The following is a 25485-nucleotide window of genomic DNA, read 5'->3' as shown; positions in this document are numbered from 1 at the left end:
CCAATGTTGAGGTTGACAGCTCTGGTAGGACCCAAGGAAGACACCTTAAGCATTTAATTCTGGAAACAGAGTGAGACGGAGCAGTCATAAATTGAGCATATATTTATTGAGCTTTTTCTATTTACATTAAAGTTCTTAGCCCTGGGAGCACTCTGGTGCCCACAAGAGAGAGGGTCTTGTCTTTTTTTTTTAATTTTTTTATTTTAATAAACATATAATGTATTTTTTTTTCATTTTTTTTATCTTTAATTTTTTAAATGCACCAAGTTGGGTTTTAGAAAGATTGTCCTGTCAAGAATATGTAGGATGGATTCGTTGTCTAAAAGACTAAAGGTGGGGAGGCTACTGTACAAGTCCAAACACGTAATAGAAACAGCAGTTGAGGAAATTAAACTTCTGGAGGTGGGGGAATAGCATCAATTTTTCTTTTTTTTTTTTTTTTTTTTTTTTTTTTTTTTTTTTTTATCCCCAGGGGTACAGGTCTGTGAATCGTCTGGTTTACACATTTCACAGCACTCATCATAGCCCATACCCTCGCCAATGTCCATTTCCCCACCACCCTCTCCCGTCCCCCCTCCCCCCCGCAACCCTCAGTCTGTTTCTTGAGATTGAGTCTTTTATGGTTTGTCTCCCTCCCAATCCCATCTTTTCATTTTTTCTTTTCCTACCTCCCCCCAACCCCCCCCGCCTTGCATCTCCACTTCCTCATATCAAAGAGATCATATGATAGTTGTCTTTCTCCGATTGACTTATTTCGCTAAGCATGATACCCTCTAGTTCCATCCACGTCATCGCAAATGGCAAGATTTCATGTCTTTTGATGGCTGCATAGTATTCCATTGTGTATATATACCACATCTTTTTTATCCATTCATCTGTTGATGGACATCTAGGCTCTTTCCACAGTTTGGCTATTGTGGACATTGCTGCTATAAACATTTGGGTGCACGTGCCCCTTCGGAGCACCACGTTTGTATCTTTAGGATATATACCCAGGAGTGCAATTGCTGGGTCGTAGGGTAGCTCTATTTTCAGTTTTTTGAGGAAACTCCACACTGTTTTCCAGAGTGGTTGCACCAGCTTGCATTCCCACCAGCAGTGTAGGAGGGTTCCGAGAGGGTCTTGTCTTCAAAGAGCTTAGAGTCAGGCAGAGACAAGCAGGTGTGCACACACACACACACACACACGCCCCAAAACTTGTGATGTATGCTAAGAAGAAAAACAAGAGCATGCCCTGGGGCACCTGGGTGTCTCAGTCAGATAAGCATCCAACTCTTGATTTCGGCTCAGGTCATGATCTCAGGGTCATGAGCTCCAGCTCTGTGTCGGGCTCTCTGCTCAGCAGGGAGTCTGCTTGAGTTTTTGTTGTTGTTTTTTTTTTTTTTAGATTTTATTTATTTATTTGACAGGCAGAGATCACAAGTAGGCAGAGAGGCAGGCAGAGAGAGAGGAGGAAGCAGGCTCCCTGTTGAGCAGAGAGCCCGATGTGGGGCTCGATCCCAGGACCCTGGGATCGTGACCTGAGCCGAAGGCAGAGGCTTTAACCCACTGAGCCACCCAGGTGCCCCTACTTGAGATTTTTTCTCTCTCCCTTCTCCCTCTGCCACTCCTCCCTCAAATAGATAAATCTTTTTTAAAAAAAAAAAAGAGCATGCACTAAAGACAGTGAAATAGAAAGTGCTAGTTATATTTGGAGCGTGGGAATAGTTATGGAGACGTTGTCTCTGAAGAAAGGACACTTAAAGGGAGACCTGAAGGCAGGTAGGTGTTGATTGTGGGGAAGAGCAGCAGGGATGGCATGTGTAGGGGTCCTAAGGAAGGAAGTGCTTGGCCTAGGAAAAGACTGAGAGGTCCCCAGTCACTGTGGCTGGCAAGTGAGGCAGTGGCTGATCCCTCGGGGTCCCCTGGGCCCTGCGAGGGAATTTGGAGCTTTTCCTTAATGCAATGGGAAGCTGTTAGAGAGCTCGAAGCCAGGGAGTGGCATGGCCTGATTAATGTCTTGTAAAGATGGCTCTAGCCACTGTGTAGAGAATGGATTGGGAGGGGGGCAGGTGCGGGGAGGCTGTTACAGGTGATGGATGACGGTGACTTGGTTAGAAGGGAGGCAGTGGAGATGGAGAGGCATGGATGGCTTTGAGATGTAATTTGAAGATGGAATCGACAGGGCTTGGCAAGGAGGAGAAAGCAGAGAGTTCAAGGAGAGGGATGCGGGTGGGAGTGGGAGGGAGTGGGGGAGGGAGTAGGGCACAGTGAGCAGCATGGCCGGTCACAGACAGAGGCTAACAAGCAGCAGGGCTATGGTGCTTCGGCTTCTGCTTAACCACTGGAACCCATCTTGATGCCAATGCCCTTTGCGTCTTGTTACAGCAAAACGATGGACAGTTCACGGTGATCCAACTGGTGGGGATGCTCAGGGGTATTGCCGCGGGCATGAAATATCTGGCTGAGATGAACTACGTGCATCGGGACCTGGCTGCTAGGAACATCCTGGTCAACAGTAACCTGGTGTGCAAGGTATCCGACTTTGGCCTTTCCCGCTACCTCCAGGATGACACATCAGACCCCACCTACACCAGCTCCTTGGTGAGTCCTTCCTGGTATTCTCAGGTAAAAGCGTGGCATGAATAAAAAGTGGCTGCCCATGGCTGGGCTAGTGACCTGTGGCAGGGCACCCTGGGAGGGGCTGGGACCTGAACTTATCTCTCCACTGGGGGAGGTGGGTACCAGATGGAGAAACAGCAGCAGCTGGTTGTGAGGCAAGCATCTGGGCAGAGGCTGTAAGGAAGGGTCAGGGTGTTCCTTGGCCAATAGGAAAAGAACATTCTGGAACAGGTGATGTGGGGGAATCCAGGCATTGGATGGTGGCATCAGAGACGTTCATCCACAGAAGTAGGTGCTGATGGGGTTGGGTTCTGTGTTACCAGGCAGACCCTTGGTGCCCTCCTCTTCTCCCTCCCTACTGCTTCCAGAGAGTTTGAAGACAGACATCTACATGATGGTTCCTCTTACATTTGCGTTTCCTGCCCAGCTTCCCCCTCCACAGCCCAAGCAGCTCTAGTCACTTATGGCCAGCACCTAGTTCACACAGTTCCAGTCAGAAACTGTAACAGGTCCAAAGCCAAGCTCCTGGTTTACTCCATTTCCCTCCCCAGTCTCTGCACCTCTGTGGTTGCACCAACTCATCTCATGACTGAAATTTGGGAAACCGCCTCAATTGCTCTCTGCCTCGCCATCCACATCCAATCCCTCCACAACTCCCATAGGCTTAAATAAAATCTGCCCCCTTCTTTCCTTTGCTGCAGTCCCCACCCTATTCCAAAGCACTGGTCTCTTTCACCTGGTCCCTTCTAGTAGCTTCCTAACTGGTCTCCCTGGTTTCTTCTCGTCTCTTTATGTTCACTCCCAATATATTATAAAAGTAAAAACAATACGGAGAAGTAAAGGGGAAAAAAGTAATCAAGAAATCACAATTGCCCTGAAGCAGGAATCAGTAAGCTTTTCCTTCAAGGCCAGATAGTAAGAATTTTAGGCTTTTTTGGCCAAAAGGCAACACAGAGGATATTACGTAGATAAATATATAACCACTTAAAATGTAATCCTTTAAAAAGGTATAAATACAATTCTTAGCTCATGGGCTACAAAAATTCAGGTGACCAGACCAGAGTTTACCAACCCATGTCCCAAAGCATCAATTTTAATAATTAGGTGCATCTCTTATCACACTTCTCTCATTGTTCAAAATGTGAAAATGTTTATTTTGTAAAAATGGGATCATACTAAGCTCATTATTCTGTCCTGCGTGTCTGATGGGCATTCTTCCTGCCCAGCTGCTTTTCTAAAAGTCTGTGAACATTTACACTCTGCCAGGAAGGTATGGTGCCCATCTTCCAACATCCTTACCAGCAGCAAAGGTGATCAATCTTTAAAAACTTTCCAAACATGAAAAATTATACTTCATCGTGTTTAAGTTTGCATTTTATTTTTTTTAAATTTATTTATTTTTTTAATTTCTTTTCAGTGTTCCAGAATTCATTGTTTATGCACCACACCCAGTGGTCCATGCAATATGTGCCCTCCTTAATACAAACCACCAGGCTCAAGTTTGCATTTTCAACTGGTGCTAGGGATACTACTTTACTATCTTTTCACACGGTTGCTAGGATACGTGTTTCCTCTTCTGCTAATTACCTGTACAGGTTTTTACCTTTTTTTCTATTGGGTTGTTTGTCAGTTTCTTAGAAATTTATAGGAAGTCTTTTTATATTAGGGATGTTAACCCTTTGTCGCCACATATGTTCCCCTCCCCCCTCCCCCCCATTTGTTGTTCTTTTGCTATTGTTGATGATAGCCTTTGGTTTCCAAAAGTAGTTAATATTCATATAGTCAATAAAATGCGTCTTTTCTATGTCTTCTTGGGTTTTCTGGTTTATTTAAAAATTTCTTTCTACTGCAGGGTTATAAAGCGCTTCTTAAAGTTTTCTGTACTCTCTTACTGGAGGTTTTGCTCTATTATTTAAATATTAAATACACCTGAAATTTATTTTTCTCAAGGTCTTATTTTGAAGAATTTCAAGCATACAGAGAACTTGATAGAATTTACAGAGGATAGCCATTGACCCACCGCCTGGGTTTTAGAATTAGTATCTTGCTGGGTCTGATTTATTATATAACTATCAATCTGATCTGTCCCTCTGTCCATTCTTCATTCCATCCTGTCTTGTTGACACATTTCCAGATTTCATGCTACTGTTGGCCATCACTATGTCTTTCTTTTTTGGAAAAATGTCTATTCAGATCCTTTAGCCATTTTTTAAATCAGGTTGTTTGTTGTTGTTATTGAGTTACATTAGTTCTTTATATATTTTGGATATTAACCCCTTATTGGATATATGATTTGCAAATATCTTCTCCCATTCTATAGCCTGCCTTTTCATTTTGTCAATAGTGTCTTTTGCTGTGCAGAGACATTTTAGCTTGATGTGGTCCTATTTGTTTATTTCTGTTTTTGTGTCCCTTGCCTTTGACACCAGGTGCAATACATAACATTGGTAAGATTAATGTTAAGGAGTTTACCATCAGTTTTCTTCTAGGAGTTCTATAGTTCTAGGTATTACATTGCACTCTTTAATCCATTGGGAGTGGATTTTTGTATATGGTATAAGATAATGGTTCAATTTCATTCTTTTGCATATAGCTGTCCAGTTTTCCCAACACCGTTTATTGAAGAGACTGTCCTTTCCTTATTGTATAGTCTTTGCTCCTTTGTTATAAATTACTTACCAGGTAGGCATGGGTTTATTTCTGGACTCTATTCTGTCTCTGTTTTTATATTTTTTAATGCCAGTACAGTACAGTTTGATTGCTTTAGGTTTGCAGTGTAGTTGGTAATCAAAAACTATTTTCTTCCTCAAGATTGTTTAAGCTCTCTTGAGGCTTTGTGTGTGTCTGTGTGGTTCTATATAAATTTTAGAATAATTTGGTCTAGTTCTGTAAAAAATGACATTGGAATTCTTATAGGGATTGCACTGAATCTGTAGATTGCTTTGGGTAGTATGGGCATTTTAACAATATTAAATCTTCTGATCTATGAGCATGGAATAGTTTCCCATGTATTTGTCTCATCTTCTGTTTCTTCATCAATCTCTTATAATTTTCATTGTACAGGTCCTTCACTTCTTTGGTTAAATTTATTCCTAAGTATTTTACTCTTTTTTGATGTGATTGTAAATGGGATTGTTTTCATGATTTTTCTTTCTGACAGTTTGTTGTTAGTGTATAAAAATGCAACATATTTTTGTACATTAATTTTGAATCTTACAACTTTACTGAATTCATTTATTAGTTCTAATAGCTTTTGGTGGAACATTTAGGGTTTTCTATATAAAGTATCATGTCATCTGCAAATACAGTTTTACTTCTTCCTTTCCAATTTGGATGCCTCTTATTCCTTTTTCTTGCCTAATTCCACCAGCTAGGACTTCCAAAACTATGTTGAATAAAAATGAGAAGAGTGAGTATCCTTTTCTAATTTTCTTCTACGAAAAGTTTTCAGCTTTTCACTACTGGATATGATATTAGCCATGGGCTTGTTCACATATGGCCTTTATTATGGTGAAGTACATTCCCTCTATACCCAATTTGTTGAGAGTTTTCATCATAAATGGTTATAGTTGTTGACTTTTGTCAAATGCTTTCTCTGTATCTACTGAGATGATGATATGATTTTATCCTTCATTTTGTTAATGCTATGTATGATGTTGATTGACCTGTAGATGTTGAACCATCCTTGCATCTCTGGAATAAATCCTACTTGATCATAGTGTATGATTCTTTCAATGTATTATTGAATTTAGTTTGCTAATATCTTGTTGAAGATTCTTGCATTCATCAGGGAAGGGGCACCTGGGTGACTAAACTGGTTAAGCATCTGCCTTCAGCTCAGGTCATGATCCCAGGGTCCTAGGATCAAGCCCCACATCAGGCTTTCTGCTCAATGGGACCTCTCTGTCTCTGCCTGACACTCTATCTGCTTGTTCTCTCTCTCTCTCTCTCTGTCAAATAAATAAATAAAATATTTAATTAAAAATAATTGGAAATATTGGCTTGTAATGTTTTCTTTCTTTTTCTTTTTCTTTTTTCTTTTTTTTTTTAGTGGTGTCTTTGTCTGGGTTTTGTACAAGTGTAATGCCAGTGTCATAAATTGAGCTTAGAGGTGTTCCTTGAAATTTATTGAGAGTTTGAGAAGGATGGGTATTACCTCTTCTTTGAATGGTTGGTAGAATTCACCAGTGAAACCATCTAGTCCAGCATTTATATTTGTTGGGAAGTATTGATTACTGATACAATCTCCTTACTAGTAATCAGTCTATTCAGATTTTTCTGTTTCTTCATGATTCAGTCTCAGAAGATGGTAAAGTCTATTTATTATTTTTTCTAGGTTTGTCCAATTTTTGGTGTATAATTATTCATAGCACTTTCTTGTGACTTTTTGTTTTCTGAGGTATGAGTTATAACTTCTTCTCTTTCATTTCTGATTTAACTTATTTGAGACCTCTCCCTTTTTTTCTTGGTGAATCTAGCAAAAGATTTGTCAATTATGCTTTTCAAAGAATCAGCTTTTAGCTTCATTGATATTTTCTATTGTTTTTTCAATGTCTATTTCATTTCTTTATGCTCTGATCTTTATTATTTCCTTCCTTCTACTAGCAATGGGTTTCATTGGCTCTTTTCTATTTCCTTTAGGTATAATGTTAAATTGTTTTTTGAGATTTCTCTTATTTCTGAATTTAGGCCTGTATTGCTACGAAATTCCCTCTTAGAACCACTTATGCTGCATCCCAGAGATTTTTGGTAAGAAATGAAGAAATCTTAAGTGTACATCTATAGAGTTTTAATGAATGCATATAACAGTGTAACCCAAACTCCTGTCAAGATACAGAACATGGCCATCACGCTAGGAAGTTCCCTCATAACCCTCCCCATTCCATTTTCAACCCTACCCACGCCCACAGGCAACCACTATTCTGATTCTTTTATCAACCATAGGTTTGTGTTGCCTGTTCTAGAACTTCACATAAGTAGAATCAGACAGCATATGCTCTTTGTGTCTGGCTGCAGTCTGTGAGATTCATTCATATTGTTGTGTCCAGCAGTAGTTTGTTCCTATTTATTGTAGTGGTTCATTGTGTATGTATCTATTCTTTTGTTGACAGGCACATGGGCTATTCTCAAACTTGTTTTTGAATATGTATTAGGATATATATTTTTACCCTGTTTTCATACAGGTAAATAGATAATTATGTCAATACCAAGTATGAAATATATTGTCCATATTTTATTGAATCACTTACCATCCTTGTTGTATGTTAAGCTGCATATATGAAATATGTTTTTTTTTATTTAAATTCAATTAGCCAACATGTAGAACATCATTAGTTTCAGATGTAGAGTTCAGTGATTCATCAGTTGCCTGAGCACTGGGTGAAATATGTTTTGATTCTCAATTCTGTTCCGTTAATCTTTTTCTTTATTCTATGCCAAACCATATTGTTCTGATTGTGATAACTTTGGTGCAAGTTTTAGTATCTGTATTGTTTTGATTATAATAACTTTAGCAAAAGTTTTACTGTTCAGATAAAGTGAGTTATTCTTCATTATTCCTTAAAAAAATCTTTGTTGGCTGTTCTCAAATACTTTTCTTTCATATATAATTTAAAATCACTTTTTCCAATTCTAAAACATGCACACACACACACACACACACATACACTGACATTTGGAGTTTGAATGGAACTTTATTCTACTTTTGAAAAGACTGACATTTTAATGACTGTGAATCACCTAAATAATGATGTGAACCAAACATCTGTATATGCCTTATATTAAAAGTGTTTTACGTAAAGGTTTCCCCACCTTCCCTACCTGATTTTCTTGTATACATTAGTTAGATCATTTGTTGTGGTTTTCATTTTTCTTCTAAATGATGAAGCTTACCAACTCTAAGACGTAAGAGCTCTCAGGATTCTTCTCAGCCATTATGTTCACCTACCTCACAATATTTATCATATTATTTCTCCAGGCTTTGCTTTTTATCCAAAATAGAAACAAATAACATGTTTGCTGTTCAAACAATTTGTGTTTCTAGAAATACAAAGAATTTATTCATGTGGAAACTATTTATTCAGCATCTACTATGTGCCAGTACTGCTCACAAGCTAGGGACAGAATCATGATCGAAAAGAGACATTGTTACCACTCTCACATCACTCACAGGTTACTGAGGAAAGGAGACTTTAGTCAGACACATATACAAATAAGTGCATAATTATGAGTTCAGATAAGAGCTATTACAGTCTGTGAGAACCTGAATAAAACAATAAATAACAATATAATCTGGCCATACCTAGCAGAGTTAAGGAGGGCTTTCAGAAGAGGAGATGGTGCTCCAGCAGAGATTTGAAGAATAAGTCACCCAAATGAAAGGAGTAGGTTAGAACACTGAGGGATATAAATAGCACATACAAAGACCCTGTGGCAAGAGAGAAAATGGAACATTAGAGGAGCTCCAGGACCCCTATGCCTGGAATTTGGAAAAAGAGGAAGAAAGTGGCCAAGATCATCAGTGGCAGCCTCTTGGTTCCTTGTGATGGGATTTAGGGCCTTAGAGCAATGGAAAGTCATTCCAGGGCTGTGTATGTCTGTACGTGTGTGCATACATAGAGAGATACACATGACACAAAGGTGACCGAATTTGCATTAAAAAAAAAACAACTGGTTTTTCTCTTGCCTTTTCCTTTCAATCTCTTCTTTTCCCTTCTTTCAAAACAAAATGAAATTCTTTATTGACTTTCTTCCTTTAATATTTAACCAAAAGCCACTTGGCAGGCCCAGTGAAGATAGATGTCTTGAATAAGGGAGGCATCCCTAGTAGGTACCTAGACCCACCGTGAGGGAGCTGGCAGCCCAGCAAGGTTGGAAAATTAACTATTTACAGGGAAACTGAGAAATATATTGGAGATAATGGGAGCTGTTGGAAAAGGAGGTACAAATCTGGAAAACATCAAAACTAGAATGAATTATGTGGTGTTGAATTGGAATTGAAGGCATTGGTGTGAATTTGGGGTTTTTAATATATAAAGAGGCAGAGAAAAAAAATGTAGGTGTAGAGTGCCTCAAAGAATTAACACCATGTACAATACAAGCACCTGTATATAGAACGTGCGAAATTATTCCACAGGTTCCTGAGGCTCTGCTCATTATTTTCCCCAATTCTTCCTCTCTATTTCTTATAACTCTCTTTAAGATCATTGATTCTTTCCTTTGCCATCTACATTTTGGTAAAAGAGAGTTCCACTAGTGATTTTTTTCTGATACCGTCTTTTTTAGCCTTACGAGTCCTTACTAATCTTTCTTTCATAGTTTCCAGTTCTCAACTGGGGTGTTTTATCTTTTTATGCATCATAAGCATATTTTCCTTACCTCACTGAGCATAGCTATAACAGCTGTTTCAAAGCTGAGATCATCCTGAGGTTGGCATCTTTCTTTCCCATGAAAATGGGTTGCATTTCCTTGGCTCTTTGTATGTCTAGTAGTTTTGGATTACATACATTATGAATGTTATGATGTAGAGCCTCTAGATGCTGTTACATTGATCCAAAGGGTATTGCTGCCTCTGATTTAATACGAAATTAACTCGGTGAGATTCCACCTGCAAACTGCAAACTGTCATGTCTGCAGCAGGCAACAGCTCAGATCTCAGTTCCTGTGGTTTTCAGTCTGTCTCATACATGCAAGATTCAGGGGTCAGCCAAGGAGTCAAGAAAAGTTCATATGCAGAATCTGGGATTCCCTCTTCCTGGCTTTATTTCCAGGGAGTCCCTGCCCAGCCTCCAATTCTCCAGCCACCCTGATTATCCTAGGCTCCTTCCCTTCATTCCTCCACCCGAAAGGAGGTGGGATTTTCAACTGGAGTTTTAGCCACAGGGCAGACCATCCTCAGACTAAAATTGCAAAAGTTGAAACACACCTTGTGCTCTTCAGTTGCTGGAAAGCTCAGATAGTTTTCCTTTACGTTTGTCCTCTTATTTCCCTTTCTTTTCTTTTCTTTTCTATTTTGTTGTTACTCGCTGGAGAGTCTGGTTGTTGGAAGCATAGCCCCCCCCATACACACCAAAAGTGAACCCTTCCACTTGTTACCCTGAATCAGCAATACTGTAAAACAGTCCTTAAGACCTCTGTATTCCATCTTAATTCCCCTATTTCATGCAGTTCTTTCAAGACCTTTTTAACATCATCATCTTCTAATACATCTTGCTTTACTTTATAAGTGAAGACCTCATTAATAGCTATTAAAGTTTTCTAGTTTTCCCTACTTGGCCCTCAGCTTTTATCTCTCATTCTGTCTTAATTCTCCACCATACTTTTCCCCAGGTCTTCCTTCTCTAAATTGCTGTTTCTAGCCCCAGGATCATTTCCTTCCCACCAGGCTCCTGGAATAATGAACAGATAGAATTTGTTCCTTTGTGCTTTCTTATGGTTGGAATAAACCTGCTAAACTAAAGAGGGGTTCTGAGTTACTGCAGGTAACATTCCTGCCCTTTAAGAGGAACAGATACGTGAGCTGGTCTGGGCTCTAATACTTGTATGACTTACAGAACATTTCTAAACCCTGTGAAGGGTGTTCACATTTACAGCCCCATGTGTCTTGGTTTGCTCAGGCAGTCCTAACCACATACCATGGACTAGGGGGCTTGAACCACAGACCTGTATTCTCATAGTTCTTCTGAAGCCTGGAGAGTCCAAGATCAAGGTTCTGGCAGATTTGGTTCCTGGTAGGAGTGTCCTCTTACTGGCTTGCAGAAGTCACCTTCTCCCTAATTCCTCACATGGCAGAAAGAGCCAGAAGTCTGGTCTCCCTTCTTCTGCATCTGAGGACACTGAATCCATCATAGGGATCCCGCCCTTGTGACCTCATCTAAACCTAATCACCTCCCCAAGGCTCTACCTCCAAATAGCATCACATCAGCAGTTAGGGCTTTAGCACATACATTTGGGGAGGATACGAGCCCACTGTCCAGAACACCATGCTTGTATTATAGACCAATTCTTAAGGTTTGACTTCGGAGGCCTCATTCTGGTTATTACTGGTCCTATCTTCTGTTATCAAGAGGAAAAAAAAGGCGCACACACACGTACCTGGGAAGGTGCCACATCTTTGATTAACTCTTTGTATTGGGGGCTCCTGTGCACTCACAAACCCAATCTTCACCCTTTCTCGGTTCACACTGGTGGACAGAGCCCCAATAGGATCCCACAGATCTTCTGTGTGCTGACTTTCTGTTGATTAAGTCCAAAGCTATCCTCCATCAGGGCTTGCTTCTCTTCTCCTCAGAAGGAAAAGGCCCCATCCAGTCCCTTTGTGAGAAAAATCTTCCCTTCTTAGTATTCAGCCAGGTTCCTTCTGCCAAAGTAGTGTCAACTCTCCCATCCTTCAGAGCCCCAGGCTGTCTCTCTGAGAAGTCTCCAGCCTTGCGCTGTGCCTTCCCTTGGCCTGGCTCCCGGCAGGCCTCCCTGTTTCATCATGAACTGCTCTCCATCTTCAAGGCGCCTCTGATCTCTCTCAGCCCCTTCCCCTTTGCTCCTCCTGCTGCTCCATCCTCTTGTCTCAGGCCCAGACTCCTCCCACACCCAGTGTTTCTGCAGCTTCTGATGCTTTCTGCTGTCCATGCCTGCCAGTCCCTCCTTCTCCTTGTTTTCTCTCTTCTAATGTCTGCCGGCATGGCATTCTCGGCCCCCTTGGCCTCCTCTGTGAACCTCAAACAGAGCTGTTCCTTGGGCGTCTGCCCCTCCTGGCAGGAGGCAGAAGCATCTCAGGTGATTTGTCACCTGCACCTTTGTCCTTCCATGATGGTTGTCCCATTGCCAGATCTTTCGTACCTGCTGTGCTATTTGTCATGCCCTTCCTTCCCTGCATTGACTGCCTCGACTGACTTGGGGACAGCTTGGCTGTTGCACTTCCCCTAGAATCTGCCCCATCTGTGTCAGATTCATCTCTGGCACTGCTCTGGGCCCTGGACTTGGAGGGCTCATCCTCACCGTGGGACAAGGGACAGCCTCTCCTGGAGGGTGATCCCTGTGAGCAGCTAGCCCCATGGCTCATCCTGAACCTGTTGGGGAATATCAGTCCCATCTCTCCTGTGCTCTGCAGAGGCCCTTGTTCCCCTGTGATGAATTTCAGTCATCCCAGATAATGATGGAGGCAGGACCTTGTCCCTCCTCTCCCATTATTCCCAGGAATCACATGTAGGCTGCAACCTTCATCCTCACTGTGTTTCTGGGGGACAGGATGTGTTCCAGCCACGATCTGTTCTGTGCTAAAATCTGTAGGGCCTTTGCTTTCACAGAAAATTTTACCTTTATTCTACGATATTATGCTGCCCATTTGGGCCCTACCTTCAGCAATGTCAGCTGCAAAAGGGGCAAAAAGACCCTCTCTAGAACTTTCTTGCTCTCTGGCATGGCAGGATAGTTCTTGGGCATGATAGGACTTGCATTCAAACTGTGCTCTGGAAATCCGGCCTTAGGTCTCCTCATTCATCAAATGGGAGGTGTGAGAATTTGTGACATTTGTAAGACCCCATATGTTAAATGTGAAACAACCCCCAGTCCAAGTACTGCTCTGTTCACAGTTTATGTGACCCTTGTGGATGCTGCCGTGAGTGCTTTTCATGTTCTCAGGACCCATACCCCATGTAAGACATACACGGATGGACATACAGGATAACTGGTTAAAAAAAAAAAATCCTCTAACTTTCCCTATTCTCAGTCACTCCAAAACAGAAAAGAATAAAGCGGAGAGCCTCCAGATCCCAGGAAAAAAATGATACTCACCAAAAAATTAAGGGCCCTTGAGATAGGATCACCATGGAAGGATTTTGAAGAAAACTTCTCAGGACAGAGCAGGAAGAAAGGCAGCCAAGTTACTGCATCCCTTGCCACGGGGTGTCCACACCTCACTATGCACCAGAATCCCTGGAGAGCTTGGGAAAGCACAGATTTCCGGGCCCCACCTCCAGGGTCTCTGATCTGCAGGTCTGAGGTGGGGCCCGGGAAGTGTGGAGCACCCAGGCGATGCTGATACCAGTACGCTGGAACCGTGCTTGGAGGACCACTGCATTGAGGCTATTTTAGGGAGCATACATTTTACTTCACATACTTGCATTGCAGGAAATGTCAATTATTTTTCAAAAAGCAAAGCAAGTCTGACAGAGTCCTCATTTTGTCAGACTGGAAAAGGAAATGTATTTTCCATCATCTTGGAAGTCTTCCTCCCTCCCCAACCGCAGGAGAGTGTGAAGGCCCCGGGGCCACATGTAGACACCTCGTCTCTGCCTAGTCTGGAGCCCCTGTTCCTCTGGCCCAGTTTCACCTTTGTCTGAGGCGGCGGGGAAGGCATGGTCCTGGCAGAGGTCCCCACCACAAACCCCCACGCCAGCACCTGCTTCCAGGGCTCAAGACCCTCTCTCTGATCCTGCCACTTGGCTCCCCTAATAACTCAGTTCCCAGAGCCTGAACCCCCCTCCCATTCATCAGCTGCTTTGGAAGGAACACAAAACAAAACAAAAGATTTAATTAAATCAGCCCTAGAGATCCCTGGGGGCTGGAGTGAGGTATATGTTAGGTTTCTCCGGAGCGCATCTCTATGATTACCCTCAGTCTGGAGAGTCTTCCTTTCCATAGAATAAAAATCATATAAATGAACAGCTCAGGGCGCCTGGGCGGCTCAGTGGGTTAAAGCCTCTGCCTTCGGCTCAGGTCGTGATCCCAGGGTCCTAGGATCGAGCCCCACATCGGGCTCTCTGCTCAGCGGGGAGCCTGCTTCCCCCTCTCTCTCTGCCTGCCTTTCTGCCTACTTGTGATCTCTGTCTGTCAAGTAAATAAATAAAATCTTTAAAATAAATAAATAAATAAATAAATAAATAATCAGCTCAGTCATACTCATTCCAGTCATCAGTGACGTGGCTGCCCATCAAGTGGGGCTGAATCCAGAGAGGGTTTTCTTGCATTGTGTTTGTTTGGCACCCGTCTTTTATAAGTAAGTGAGTGCTTAAGGAAGGAAAATAGTTCCGGGCGCCTGAGGGGATCACCCAAGTCTGGGGTGGAGAGTTCTTACCTCTCTAGGGCACTGGCTTGGGAATCTTTTAAAGGGGGGATCCACAGAGAAAAGATGGAGGGAATCGAAGCCTCAGCCTCCTACCAGGCTCTGAAGCTGACATGCTCCGAAGTGGTGCTGTGAACAGTCTGAACCCCCTTCTCTTTAACACAGGCCAGAGGAGTGGCGGGCCTGCCTCACTGTTCCCTGAAACAGCAGGGGACCCAGGGCAGAGCTGGGAGCACAGGCCTTTCCCTGCCCAGGCTGCCAAGACTCCCTGCTCCACCAGGTGCCACCAGTGTCATTCACAGCCCTCCCGGGGTACAGACTAGCTAGGAAAATCTGTGGTGAGGGCCAGAAGACTCTCTGTGTTTTCCTAAAGCCTGTGGCGAGTAGCTCCCACCACCAACACACCCAGAGAAGGCGCGCGGGGCGAGCGCATGCGCACACATGTATCCACGCACACCAAGGCACGCATGCGCATACACACGCATTTACGCACACGTAGGCACGCATGCGCACACACGCATCCACGCACAGGTAGTATAGTATACACATAGCGATGCACAAAAGCACAGAGACACAGCGAGCAATGCACACACACACCCTCGACTCCCCAGAGGCGGACACACGCAGACACAAACCTAAGCTGGTGCAGGATGATAGGTAGTTGGGCGTGTTCCTTTCCTTACTGCTGAAGAGTGGGCTTAATGCTATAGTGCTGTTCTAGATTTTTTTCTTACAATGTAGCTAATGCTTAAAAGGTGCAAAGAAAGCAGAAAATTATCTCGACGATAATCCTTCCTTTGGGGCTTCAGCAAAAAACACCTCTGTCTGCACGTAGCAGCTCCAACTTGAAGAAGCTGCTCCTAAGCAGGTGTCCGTCTGTCTGACAGGTTTTAGCGCAGGCTGGGACCTTCAACCTTCTGAAAAGGTCTGCTTGCTTTCAGACCCGTGACCCCAGGTCCAGCTCTGCTTCCCCCACCATAGTTCCTGGCGGTTTTTACATTTAAATCACGATTCTCCTCCCTGTCTGATTCACAGCTTCCCTCATGAGGCCGTTTTCAAATTATGATTCCTCGCTCTTCTTTCAATCATCGAGCTTGGGTAACAGGCTATCTCTTGGGTGGATGGAAAGTGGAGAGGAATGAAGACAAGCAAGGAGAGGAGGGAAGACCCTTTAATTGCAGGCAGAATAAAACCGAGTCCTGGTCCCCTGGAAATTCTTCTGTAGCATTAATTAAGCTGAAGGAGGAATCATTCAAATGCCACTCTACCCCGTGCTCCGCAGCTCAGATCATTCTTCTTCTGGCAGTCCTGCCTCCTCCTCATTCTGATATCTCTCCCGGGTCGCTTTGTCACCAGATGCTCAGTTAGGGATATGCGGCCCTGACTGAAATGCCCTCTTAAAAAAGATTCAGCATAGTTATTATTAGTAAGGCCAGTATATTATTAGCACAAGTGAGATCAGGATGGGATTTCAGAGCCCTTGGGGGCTAGAGTGAGGTACGAGTTAGGTTTCTCAGGAGCGCATCTCTCTGCTTGGAGCCTGGTGTGCAGGGCCAGGCAGGCCCAGCCCTCCTCCCTCTGTGCCTGTCATCATGGCTGTCATCACAGAGGAGGGGCCGGTCGCCTGGATGTGGGCCCATGAAAGCCTCCACTAGCTGTTCTCCCAGCCACCACATTTTTATGAAGCACTTAGTATGTGCAGAGCACAGCAGTTAACACACAGATGGCTCGTGAGCTCCTTGCTGTTCTTTCCTGGCCAAAAAAAAAAAAAGGACATGAAACAACTAATTAAGCAATTAGCTATGTAATTATAACCACGTACTGTGGGGAAGTATGTATGAAGTATGTATTACCGGACCCCGAGGAAATAACCCCTGGGCTGAAACCCAAGGATAGAGAGGAGAGAATTTGGGGTACAGTATGGCCAGTGCCTCATAGAGACTGTCCCCAAACTGGACACAGCAAGGACAGAGTGTGGAGGAGAGGAGGCTGTTGGCCGAGATTGTGTTCAAGCCCAGGGCGGGGAGAAGCAGCTCTCCTGTAGGAACAGCTGTGGGTTGTTGGGGGAAGTGGCAAGCAAGGGTGAGTCAGCACCGAGGAGCTGGGACTGTGTGAGCCACCCAGGTGGGCCCGCAGTAGTTTTGGGCCCAGAACTCTGGGGTTCTAGGAAGAAAGGAAGAACCAGAAATAAGACCCACACACCAGTCTTCGGGGACTGGTCTGGGGAGCCCTATGAAGAAACAAAGGAACTGTGAGAGTGCCTGGCCTGATGTGCTCCCAGCGGAGGGTAGTGAGCCAGGTTTCACCTTCTCATCGGAGGTTCCAATGAGAGTCAGTCAAGAAGTCAATGATCCAATCAATCAGGGATCATTGATTTCTGGCAAGAGGCAAAGACCTCTGCTAGAGAAGGAAATAAACTTTACTTATTTTTAATATGTTGATTGGCAGTAGTGTCTGTAAATCATTCACTAAGAAGTAGGCTTATTTTCCTGATTCGGTGCTTAGTAAATAAAAGTGTTGAGCCACAGGCTTAGAGGAAAGAGCTGGCTTTCAGCTGAGATGAGAGGGGGATGGAGTAGATTCCCAGATGAGTTAGATAGGAGCTAAGCAGTAAAACTGGGCACATAAAAGGTACTCAGTGACTGTTTATAGGATGGATGGATGGATGGATGGATGGATAAATGGATAAGGTTATTATGAGGGCTCAGATGTTGAGGGTTTTCTAGAAAGAAATAATAGCCTGATCAGAACTGAAGAGGTAAAAATGTAGCTGGTGTGCTCACTGAACAGGCTGATTTGGCTGGTGTTGGGAAGAGGGTGTGCTGACCAGTAAAATCATGCTATATTAGTCTTAGAAGGGCCCTGTCATCAGATGAACTGTATTCTCCCAAAAAAGATACAGTGGAGCCCTAACCTCCCTCATACTGGTGAATGTGACCTTATTTGGAAATAAGGTCTTTGCAGATGTAACCCAGTTAAGACAAGATCATACCAGATGAAGGTGGACCTTATAACCAATCACCAGTATCCTTATAAGATGGGGGAAATTTAAACAGAAGGATACAAGGGAGAGATGGCCATGTAATGATTGAGGAGGAGATTGGAGGGATGAATCTCCAAACCAAGGAAGGGCAAGGATTGCCAGCAGACACCGCGAGCTAGAAAAGGCAGGGAAGGATTCTCCCATACGGATTTCAGAAGGAGACTGGCCCCATCAACACCTTGATTTCAGACTTCCAGCCCACAAAACTGTGAGACAATACATTTCTATTGTTTTAAGCCACCCAGTTTATGGTACTGTGCTATGGCAGCTCTAGTAAGCTCCTGCGAGTCCTAAGAGACCAACTCTACCCCTATCACTGGACAGGTGTGCAATTGGACTGGAAAGGATGGAATGTAGGACATGACATGAAGGGTCTTGGATGTACATCTGGAATTTACCCAGATTCAGGAGAACCTTACTGCATGACAATTAAGCAAAGGGTAAAAATAAATAAATAAAAAATAAATAAGCACATTAGAATCCTTGCTTGTTGAGTTCACTGGGTAGTAGTTCATCTTTGCAGGAGCACTGCCTTCAAAGACCTGTGGTCCTAAGGGTTAAGTACTGGGAACTGCTCAAGTTTCAAAACCCCTGACCAACCCTGAGAGTCTGAGAGTCTTTGCAAACCTCCCTCTAGTTCTTCAGGAGTCCTATCATTGTTAGAAAAGTTGATTTGGAGGATGGAGATGCCCAACCTGTGCCCCTCAGCCTAATAGGGCCTTCTAATAGGGCTTGGCCTATGAGCCCTTTGCGGGACAGAGCCGCCTCACTAAAAGAGGCCTGTGGGTCTAGCAGATCTCTCCACGGCGAGGTGTTTATCCTGGAAAGGGAAACCAGGCCCTTCAACCCAGCCCTTCGAGAGCACACAGAAGCAAGAATGATTTTCAAAAGACCCCAGTAGCTCAAAACCAGCACTCTCAAAGGCGAGCATATTACACTTCCTCTGAGAAACCCAAATTTGAAATCTAAAGGCAGCCAAGACAGTACAGTTTACAGGTCCAGAGGTAAAAGATAGAGTCAGAGTGGGAGTCTAAGGGAGAGAGAAGAGAGAGCAGAGTGAAGAGGGAAGAGTAGGAGGACTCCTGATCAAAGGCCACTCGCTAACTCTCTCCGAATATAGTCTAGCTGCAGGGGAGCTGGCCAGGAGGATTGTAGAGGTGAAGAATTTGTTTTAATCCTCCCACAAAAGCATTCAAGTAAACCCTTTCCCTGGGAGAAAGTGAGAGAGGAAGAAAGAGGAAAAGAAGATTCTCTTTGAAAAGATGCACGTGGACCTCCACTAATATTGCTCAGTTAGAGAAGACATGCCATCTGGGTGTTCGAGAAAATGAAAAAGAAAGACGAGTCCAAAGCCGTGGATTTGGCTGGTGAGTTGCAAGCTGCTCTCCTCTCCTCCGTGGCCAGCTCTTGGCTTTGTTGGAGGCAGAGAGTTCTTTTCTGGGTCAGCATTGGTTTCCTTTTCAGAGTGACCTGCCAGGGCTTCATTCCTTTATTCTCTTGTGGTGGGGGAGCTGAGCAGTGGGGAGAGGGGAGGCGAGGGGACACGGGAGACCAGAGCAAGCCTGACCTTCTAGTCATTGCTCATGTGAGAATTCTCCGCGAAAATGCAAAGCCTCAGCCTGGTTGTGCCTGGGGCTGGCCCCACAGCCTCCCATCTTGCTGCTCCACGCCTGATGGGTCAAGGGGGCCTGCTTCGTCCATGCACATTTTCATACTTCATGTCTATCGCAGTTGCATATTTTCAGCACACGGCCCAGGGCTCTGACCTGTGCCTTAGCCGGGAGTGGCCATGGGGCCCTGACTTTAGGCTCCAGAATTTTTTGAAACTTCTCCTTTGGGAAGAAATTTGGCCTATCCCAGGGATCCTAGCAGATGGCAGGAAATCTAGGGAGACTCCACCCCAAATTGCCAAGCAGTGCAAGTTCATGTGCTTTTAAACCAATGTCACCAATAAAATGGTATTAAGTGGCTTTGTAGTTAGATATTTGACCCGGAGCAATTAAAAGGGCAAAGGTTTGGCCAGGAAATGCTGGCGTAGAAGGGGTAAGTGGGGGTGGAAGTAGGGGCAGGGGGGAAGCCCTGACAGAGGGAGGGCCCAGTATGCCCCCTAAATTACTTTTTCCTATTATACAATATGGTTCTATTTTCCTTAAATGATGATTAGTATTCTAAGTAATTCTCAGTATTAAAAATTATTTTAGTAAGTGAATAAAACACTATCATTTAAAATCCATTATTCGGGACACCTGGGTGGCTCACTGGGTTAAAGCCTCTGCCTTCAGCTCAGGTCATAATCCCAGGGTCCTGGGATCAAGCCCCAAATTGGGCTCTCTGTTCCATGGGGAGCCTGCTTCCTCCTCTCCCTCTCTGCCTGCCTCTCTGCCTACTTGTGATCTCTTGTCTGTCAAGTAAATAAATAAAATCTTTAAAAAAATATACCTATTTAAAAAAATAAAATAAAATCCATCATTCAGGGGTTTTTTGGTTATTTGTTTGTATTGGCTTTTGATACCCATTATCCTACCAGTAATCATTATCTTCAATACAGACACACTAAAGTCATTCTTTCCTTGTTTTATTTTTCAATGTTTTCATCGAATTTCAAGTCACATAGCATAACTCAGTCCAGTAACTCTAATGACAATTTCAATGCACAGGACTTCATGGTAGGTAATTCTGAAGGGTCGTCCCCTCAGAAGTTCCCCTTATAAAGACAAGGATGAATTTTGAGCCAGAAAACATGGTTTGGGTCCTGGCTCCGCCAGTTATTAATTTGGGGTAAGCCTTTCCAAGGCTCCGTTCCATTATCTGTCAAGTGAGAAGAGTATATTATACTTGGTCTATATCACATTATTGTAAAGATCAAAGGAAAAATATTATATTGAAGGCGATTTAATAAATTTCTAAAGTCCTATAAAAATGTAACAAAATAAAAGCTGATGAAATAGAATAAATTATTCTTGATCTCAGTAAAACACATTTTTTCCCGATTTGGGGCTAGGGTGGGGGGGTGGAGAAGAGGAATCTGTTCCAACAACACGTGACAAATATAATTAGCAGTGCATGAACTAGTTCCATTAAGCTAGTTAATAACTCAAGTGGTAGGATATTATCTAAAGTCTAACCAGTGTAATATAAAGAACAGAAATTTGGATAGCAATGGGACCGAAACCCTCCGGCTAGGCTGCTAACACACTATGTAACCTGTGTGAAGTATTTACTTCAGGAACCTCAGCTTTCTAACCTGTAAAATGGGGATAAAAACCTACCTCTCAGTATGACTGTGACAGTTGGGTGATATTAAATACGTTAAGTGCCCAGCAGGGCAGCTGGTGCCCAATGGATACTTGACGAAGGTCCATGTGCTCTTACCAACTCTGAGCTGCCTCAGAGAAATGGGAGTGGAGAGGGGCACCTGGGTGGCTCAGGTCATGATCCCCAGGTCTTGGGATTGAGCCCCACATCAGGCTCCCTACATGGCTCAAAATTCTGAGGGGATCCTGCTTCTCCCTCTGCCCTTCCCCCTGCTTGTGCTCTCTCTCTCTCTCTCTCTTTCTCTCTCTCAAATAAGTAAATAAAATATTTTTTTTTAAATGGGAGTGGAGACAGCCTGTTCTGTTACACTACCTGTTTACTCGATGCAAACTCATTCAGTCAGTAATTGGTAAATGGGGGGGCGCAATGTCAGCATCATGTGGGAGTCCTATGGTTTCATATGCTTTTTCCCCAGATATTTACATCTTTTTTTTTTAAGATTTTATTTATTTATTTATTTGAGAGAGAGATAGCATGAGCTAGTGAGCAAGCAGTGGGAGGGGTACAGGGAGAGAGAGAAAATCTTCAGCAGACTCCACTCTAGGGCAAAGCCCCACATGGAGCTTGATCTCAGAACCCTGAGATCTTGACCTGAGCCAACCAGGCACGCCAGACTATTTACGTCTTGAAGCAATCAGGGGCAATGTTTCTTACAATGAAAGAGAAAAATGTATCATAAGGAGAACACCTTAAGAAAAAAGTTGAACATTGGCTGAAAGACCTTTCTTTTACACAAATAGGAGTTAGTTTAGGCATTTCCAGAACTGTTGGATTTTCCACTCTGTGACCTGGTGCATCTGGAGGTGTGGAAACTGTGGAAGCATTTTCTTTTGTGTTAAATTTTAATTTGGGAGCAAAGAAGTCCACCCTCCAGATCAGATTCGTAATTTTGATGAAACTGATCTCTATAAGCTGTGATTTCCCCTCCCCCACTCCCCCAGACCTGTGTCTCTTAGATGGAAACACAAAACCCAGGGCTTAGGCTACAGAAGCAATGACAGATAGGCTGGTGCAAATGCAGGTTGTAATTTACCCATGCTGCCATTTTTTTTTTTTTTTTTTTACAAAAGCAGATAGGTTTTTGTTTTTTTGTTTTTTAATTTAATTTTATTTTTTCAGTTTTCTAAGATTCACTGTTTATGCACCACACGCAGTGCTCCATGCAATACGCGACCTCCTTAATACCCACCACCAGGCTCACCCAACACCCCCCCCCCCGCCCCGTCTAAAACCCTCAGTTTGTTTCTCAGAGTCCACAGTCCCTCATGGTTCATCTCCCCCTCCGATTTCCCCAAACTCACTTCTCCTTTCCATCTCCCAATGTCCTCCATGTTATTCCTTATGCTCCACAAGTAAGTGAAACCATATGATAATTGACTTTCTCTGCTTGACTTATTTCACTCAGTATAATCTCTTCCAGTCCTGTCCATGTTGATACAAAAGTTGGGTATTCATCCTTTCTGATGGAGGCATAATACTCCATTGTATATATGGACCATATCTTCTTTATCCATTCGTCCGTTGAAGGGCATCTTGGCTCTTTCCACAGTTTGGCGATTGTGGCCATTGCTGCTATAAACACTGGGATACATATGGCATTTTTATTAGGAGTGTCCTGTTTTTGTTACATTTTATATGGTCTTCTCCAGATGTAATTTTTTCTCATAGGCTCTGTTATTTTATTGTGCCATTTGGCAGAATATGAGGTTTTTTCAAAATGTCTATATGACATTGTAGCAGAAAAGCCTGGATTAGGAGATTAGAGTCCGTTTAGTCACTTTCAGGAAACATGTACTCCATTTAGGCATAATCAATACTTGAACCATCAGCAGGCCTAGCCATTTGAGACAGGGAAAAAGTTTAGGTCATTAATAAGATCAAAATGAAAACAGTTATGTTCGTATCTGTGCATTAAAGGAAAGGAAAAAATGTGGTGTCACCTCTTGCATATGAGTCTCCAGAATGCCTCTCTGCCCATGTGGCCGATGATCTTCTCTCCAAGTCCGACATTAATAGGAATTTTTCTATATTCTCATCACACTTCAAATGATGTAGCATTACTCAGTCTAAAAGGTCCATTGACAGACAGTTCAGTGCATAGGACTTCACAGGAGGTGATTTTTCAAGGGTGGTCAGGAGCTCTACTGGGTGTTGGGGAGACAGAGCTGGGCTCCAGACCACTGCCCTGCTTTAACCACAGCAGTCTCTGTTTTATCAAATTTAGATATTGAGCTTTTACCAAGCTTTCCTTTCAAACGGGTTCTGCCTCTACAAGTAGTATTTGGAAACCATAGGCAATCAGTTGTGATGAGAATAGGTTATTTTATGTGGCCACTATTTCTGTCCCTAATCATACTTGTTCCAGACCTGCACAAGAGTCTACAGACCATGCCGAATATTGGTCTTTAAAGAAGATCCCAGGGAAACTGTATTACATTTTAGGAGCTTCCAAGCTAAGATGCTGTTCATATTCCATTTTTTTTTTCTTTTACTGTCTGCATTGAAACCATGATAGAAATGTCTTGAGGCTCTCTTCTCTGGCTTCCCTGTAGGAAAAGCTTCAAAGGAAATGCTACACTTTGGTCAGAGAACTCCTTTAGATACCCAGTTGACTGAGAGGAGATTTTTTTCAAACTTTATTTGAATAAGATTTCCAAAAAAAAGATACGATTTCAGTTTATCAAAACCAGTCTCTCCTGAAGGGAATGCCCTCCAGCTCCTGCAGCCTAGGGTCAGGTCTCAGATTTAGTTGTTGTATCTGTTCAATCAATCTCCTTCATTCTGGAACAATTCCACTGTCTTTCTTTGTCTTTCATGACACTTTTTTGTTGTTGTTGTTGTTGTTGTTAAGGAACACAGTCACTTTTTTTTCATTAATAGAACAATCTTTCTTTGGGGCTTTTCTGGTATTCCTCATAATTAGCTTCGGGTTCTACATTCTTGGCTATAATCCTGCATGAGTGATATTGTGTACTTCCTAGGTTATCATACCTCAAGACATGTGAGATCCATGTGCCCTTCATCGGTGGCATGAATTTTGATCACCTGGTCAAAGTTTTGTCCAACTTCTCTACTATATATTTGCACCCGGTATACATTACATTGTTTTCCTCTGGTAACTGATAAGCAATCCATGGGAAGACAGGCTGTGCAAACATCCTGCTCTTCATGGAAATTCTGCCCGCCCCCCTCACTTTTAGCATCCATTGATGATTCTGATCTGAACTAATCTTTATTATTATGGCTGCAGAATGAATATTTTCCAACACCAGCCGCCATGTCACACTTGTCACTGATATTTTGGATGGTAGTTCTATAATCTGATTCAATGTTCCTTCATTCTACTTGGAAAGTCAGCCCAATAACATTCTGAAGATCACATTCTCTTTGATTTTTGCCTGGGAAAGCTTTGGAATGACCTTTGGCTAAAAACATTAAGATTCTCATCTGTTCCCAATTCTTGTTTTAGACTGTTGCTTTGCAGACCTGGTCTTATTCCATCGCTATCCACTCTGCCCACACCTTTGATGTAAACAGTCTGATTTAATTGCAGGGTTGGGGGGGGGTAGAAGAAGGGGGAATCAGACAAGCTCTTCTCTGCCCACAGTTATGCTGGCTCATTAATTCCTACTTCTCTGCCTTCATGCCTGCTCTGCTCCAGACCTGGAATGTCCTGTCCTTCACCTGTCCTAATCCCACCCATCCTTTGCCACAGGTAGGAAAACACAGCCCTGAAGGGCCCCCCAAAATGTGAAAGTCTTAAAGGCCTTGGGAAATATTGAAATATTCCTACAGGATGTAGAACCTCCAGGAGGTTCTCCAACAAGACCAGATGAGAAGGCTTTTCTTAATCACATGCACAGGCCATAGATCTTGGGTAGTTTCCAGGACTTCTTCTGACTTGTGGTTGAGGATTATCTCCTGAACCTTTTGGGCTCCCACAAAATGGTGAGTATGGGTTCGAGGCCTTGGGAGACCATGAATCTAGTGGAAATAGTAACTGGGTTTTTTTTGGGGGGGGGTGGTGGTGGTTCACAGTTTACCAGCCTCCAGATAAAATGGACTCTTAACCCTCTAAAAATGGGGTGTTTTGGACTTGAGCAGGAGGTGCTGCCATGACTCTCATAATTACAGAAAATTCTGGAACTGAGACCCCACAGTCCTAGGCAGAGCTTCAAGTCTGAGGCAAGATTAGGAAAGCCCCAAGTCCAGTGAATAGAGCTGGTGGTGACAGCCACCAAGAGCCACAGGAAAGCCTCAAGTGAGGGGTCTCTCTTCCCACTGTGAAGAACCCAGCTGCCTTTAGGACAACCATATGGTAAATTCGTTCATGGGCAGGGAGGTGAAGACCAGGGGTCTAGACCTACCAGATTGGGGAAATTAGGTCTGGGAATGTAGAAACAACTCCATTCTTGTTGGTTTTCTAAGGAATGGGGAAATGTAGTGTAAATCCTAAAGCATATCAAAA

The 25485-nt window shown here is 43.3% G+C and overlaps 1 protein-coding gene across 1 annotated transcript in view; it reads left to right on the top strand.

The window, feature by feature from the left end:
- The window catches only part of EPHB1 (EPH receptor B1), a gene marked incomplete at its 5' end in the record, with an annotated part of 261845 nt that overhangs the window by 211322 nt on the left and 25038 nt on the right, over nt 1-25485 (top strand). Inside the window, one exon of the mRNA XM_080807523.1 lies at nt 2368-2583. Coding sequence (XP_080663649.1) covers nt 2368-2583 — 216 coding nt within the window. The remainder of the gene's footprint in view (nt 1-2367; nt 2584-25485) is intronic.

This window comes from Martes martes (genome assembly GCF_963455335.1).
Source record: "Martes martes genome assembly, chromosome: 1".
Classification (NCBI taxonomy): Eukaryota; Metazoa; Chordata; class Mammalia; order Carnivora; family Mustelidae; genus Martes; species Martes martes.
The sequence above is the reverse complement of the archived record's forward strand: the minus strand, read 5'-3'. Positions and strand labels throughout refer to the sequence as shown.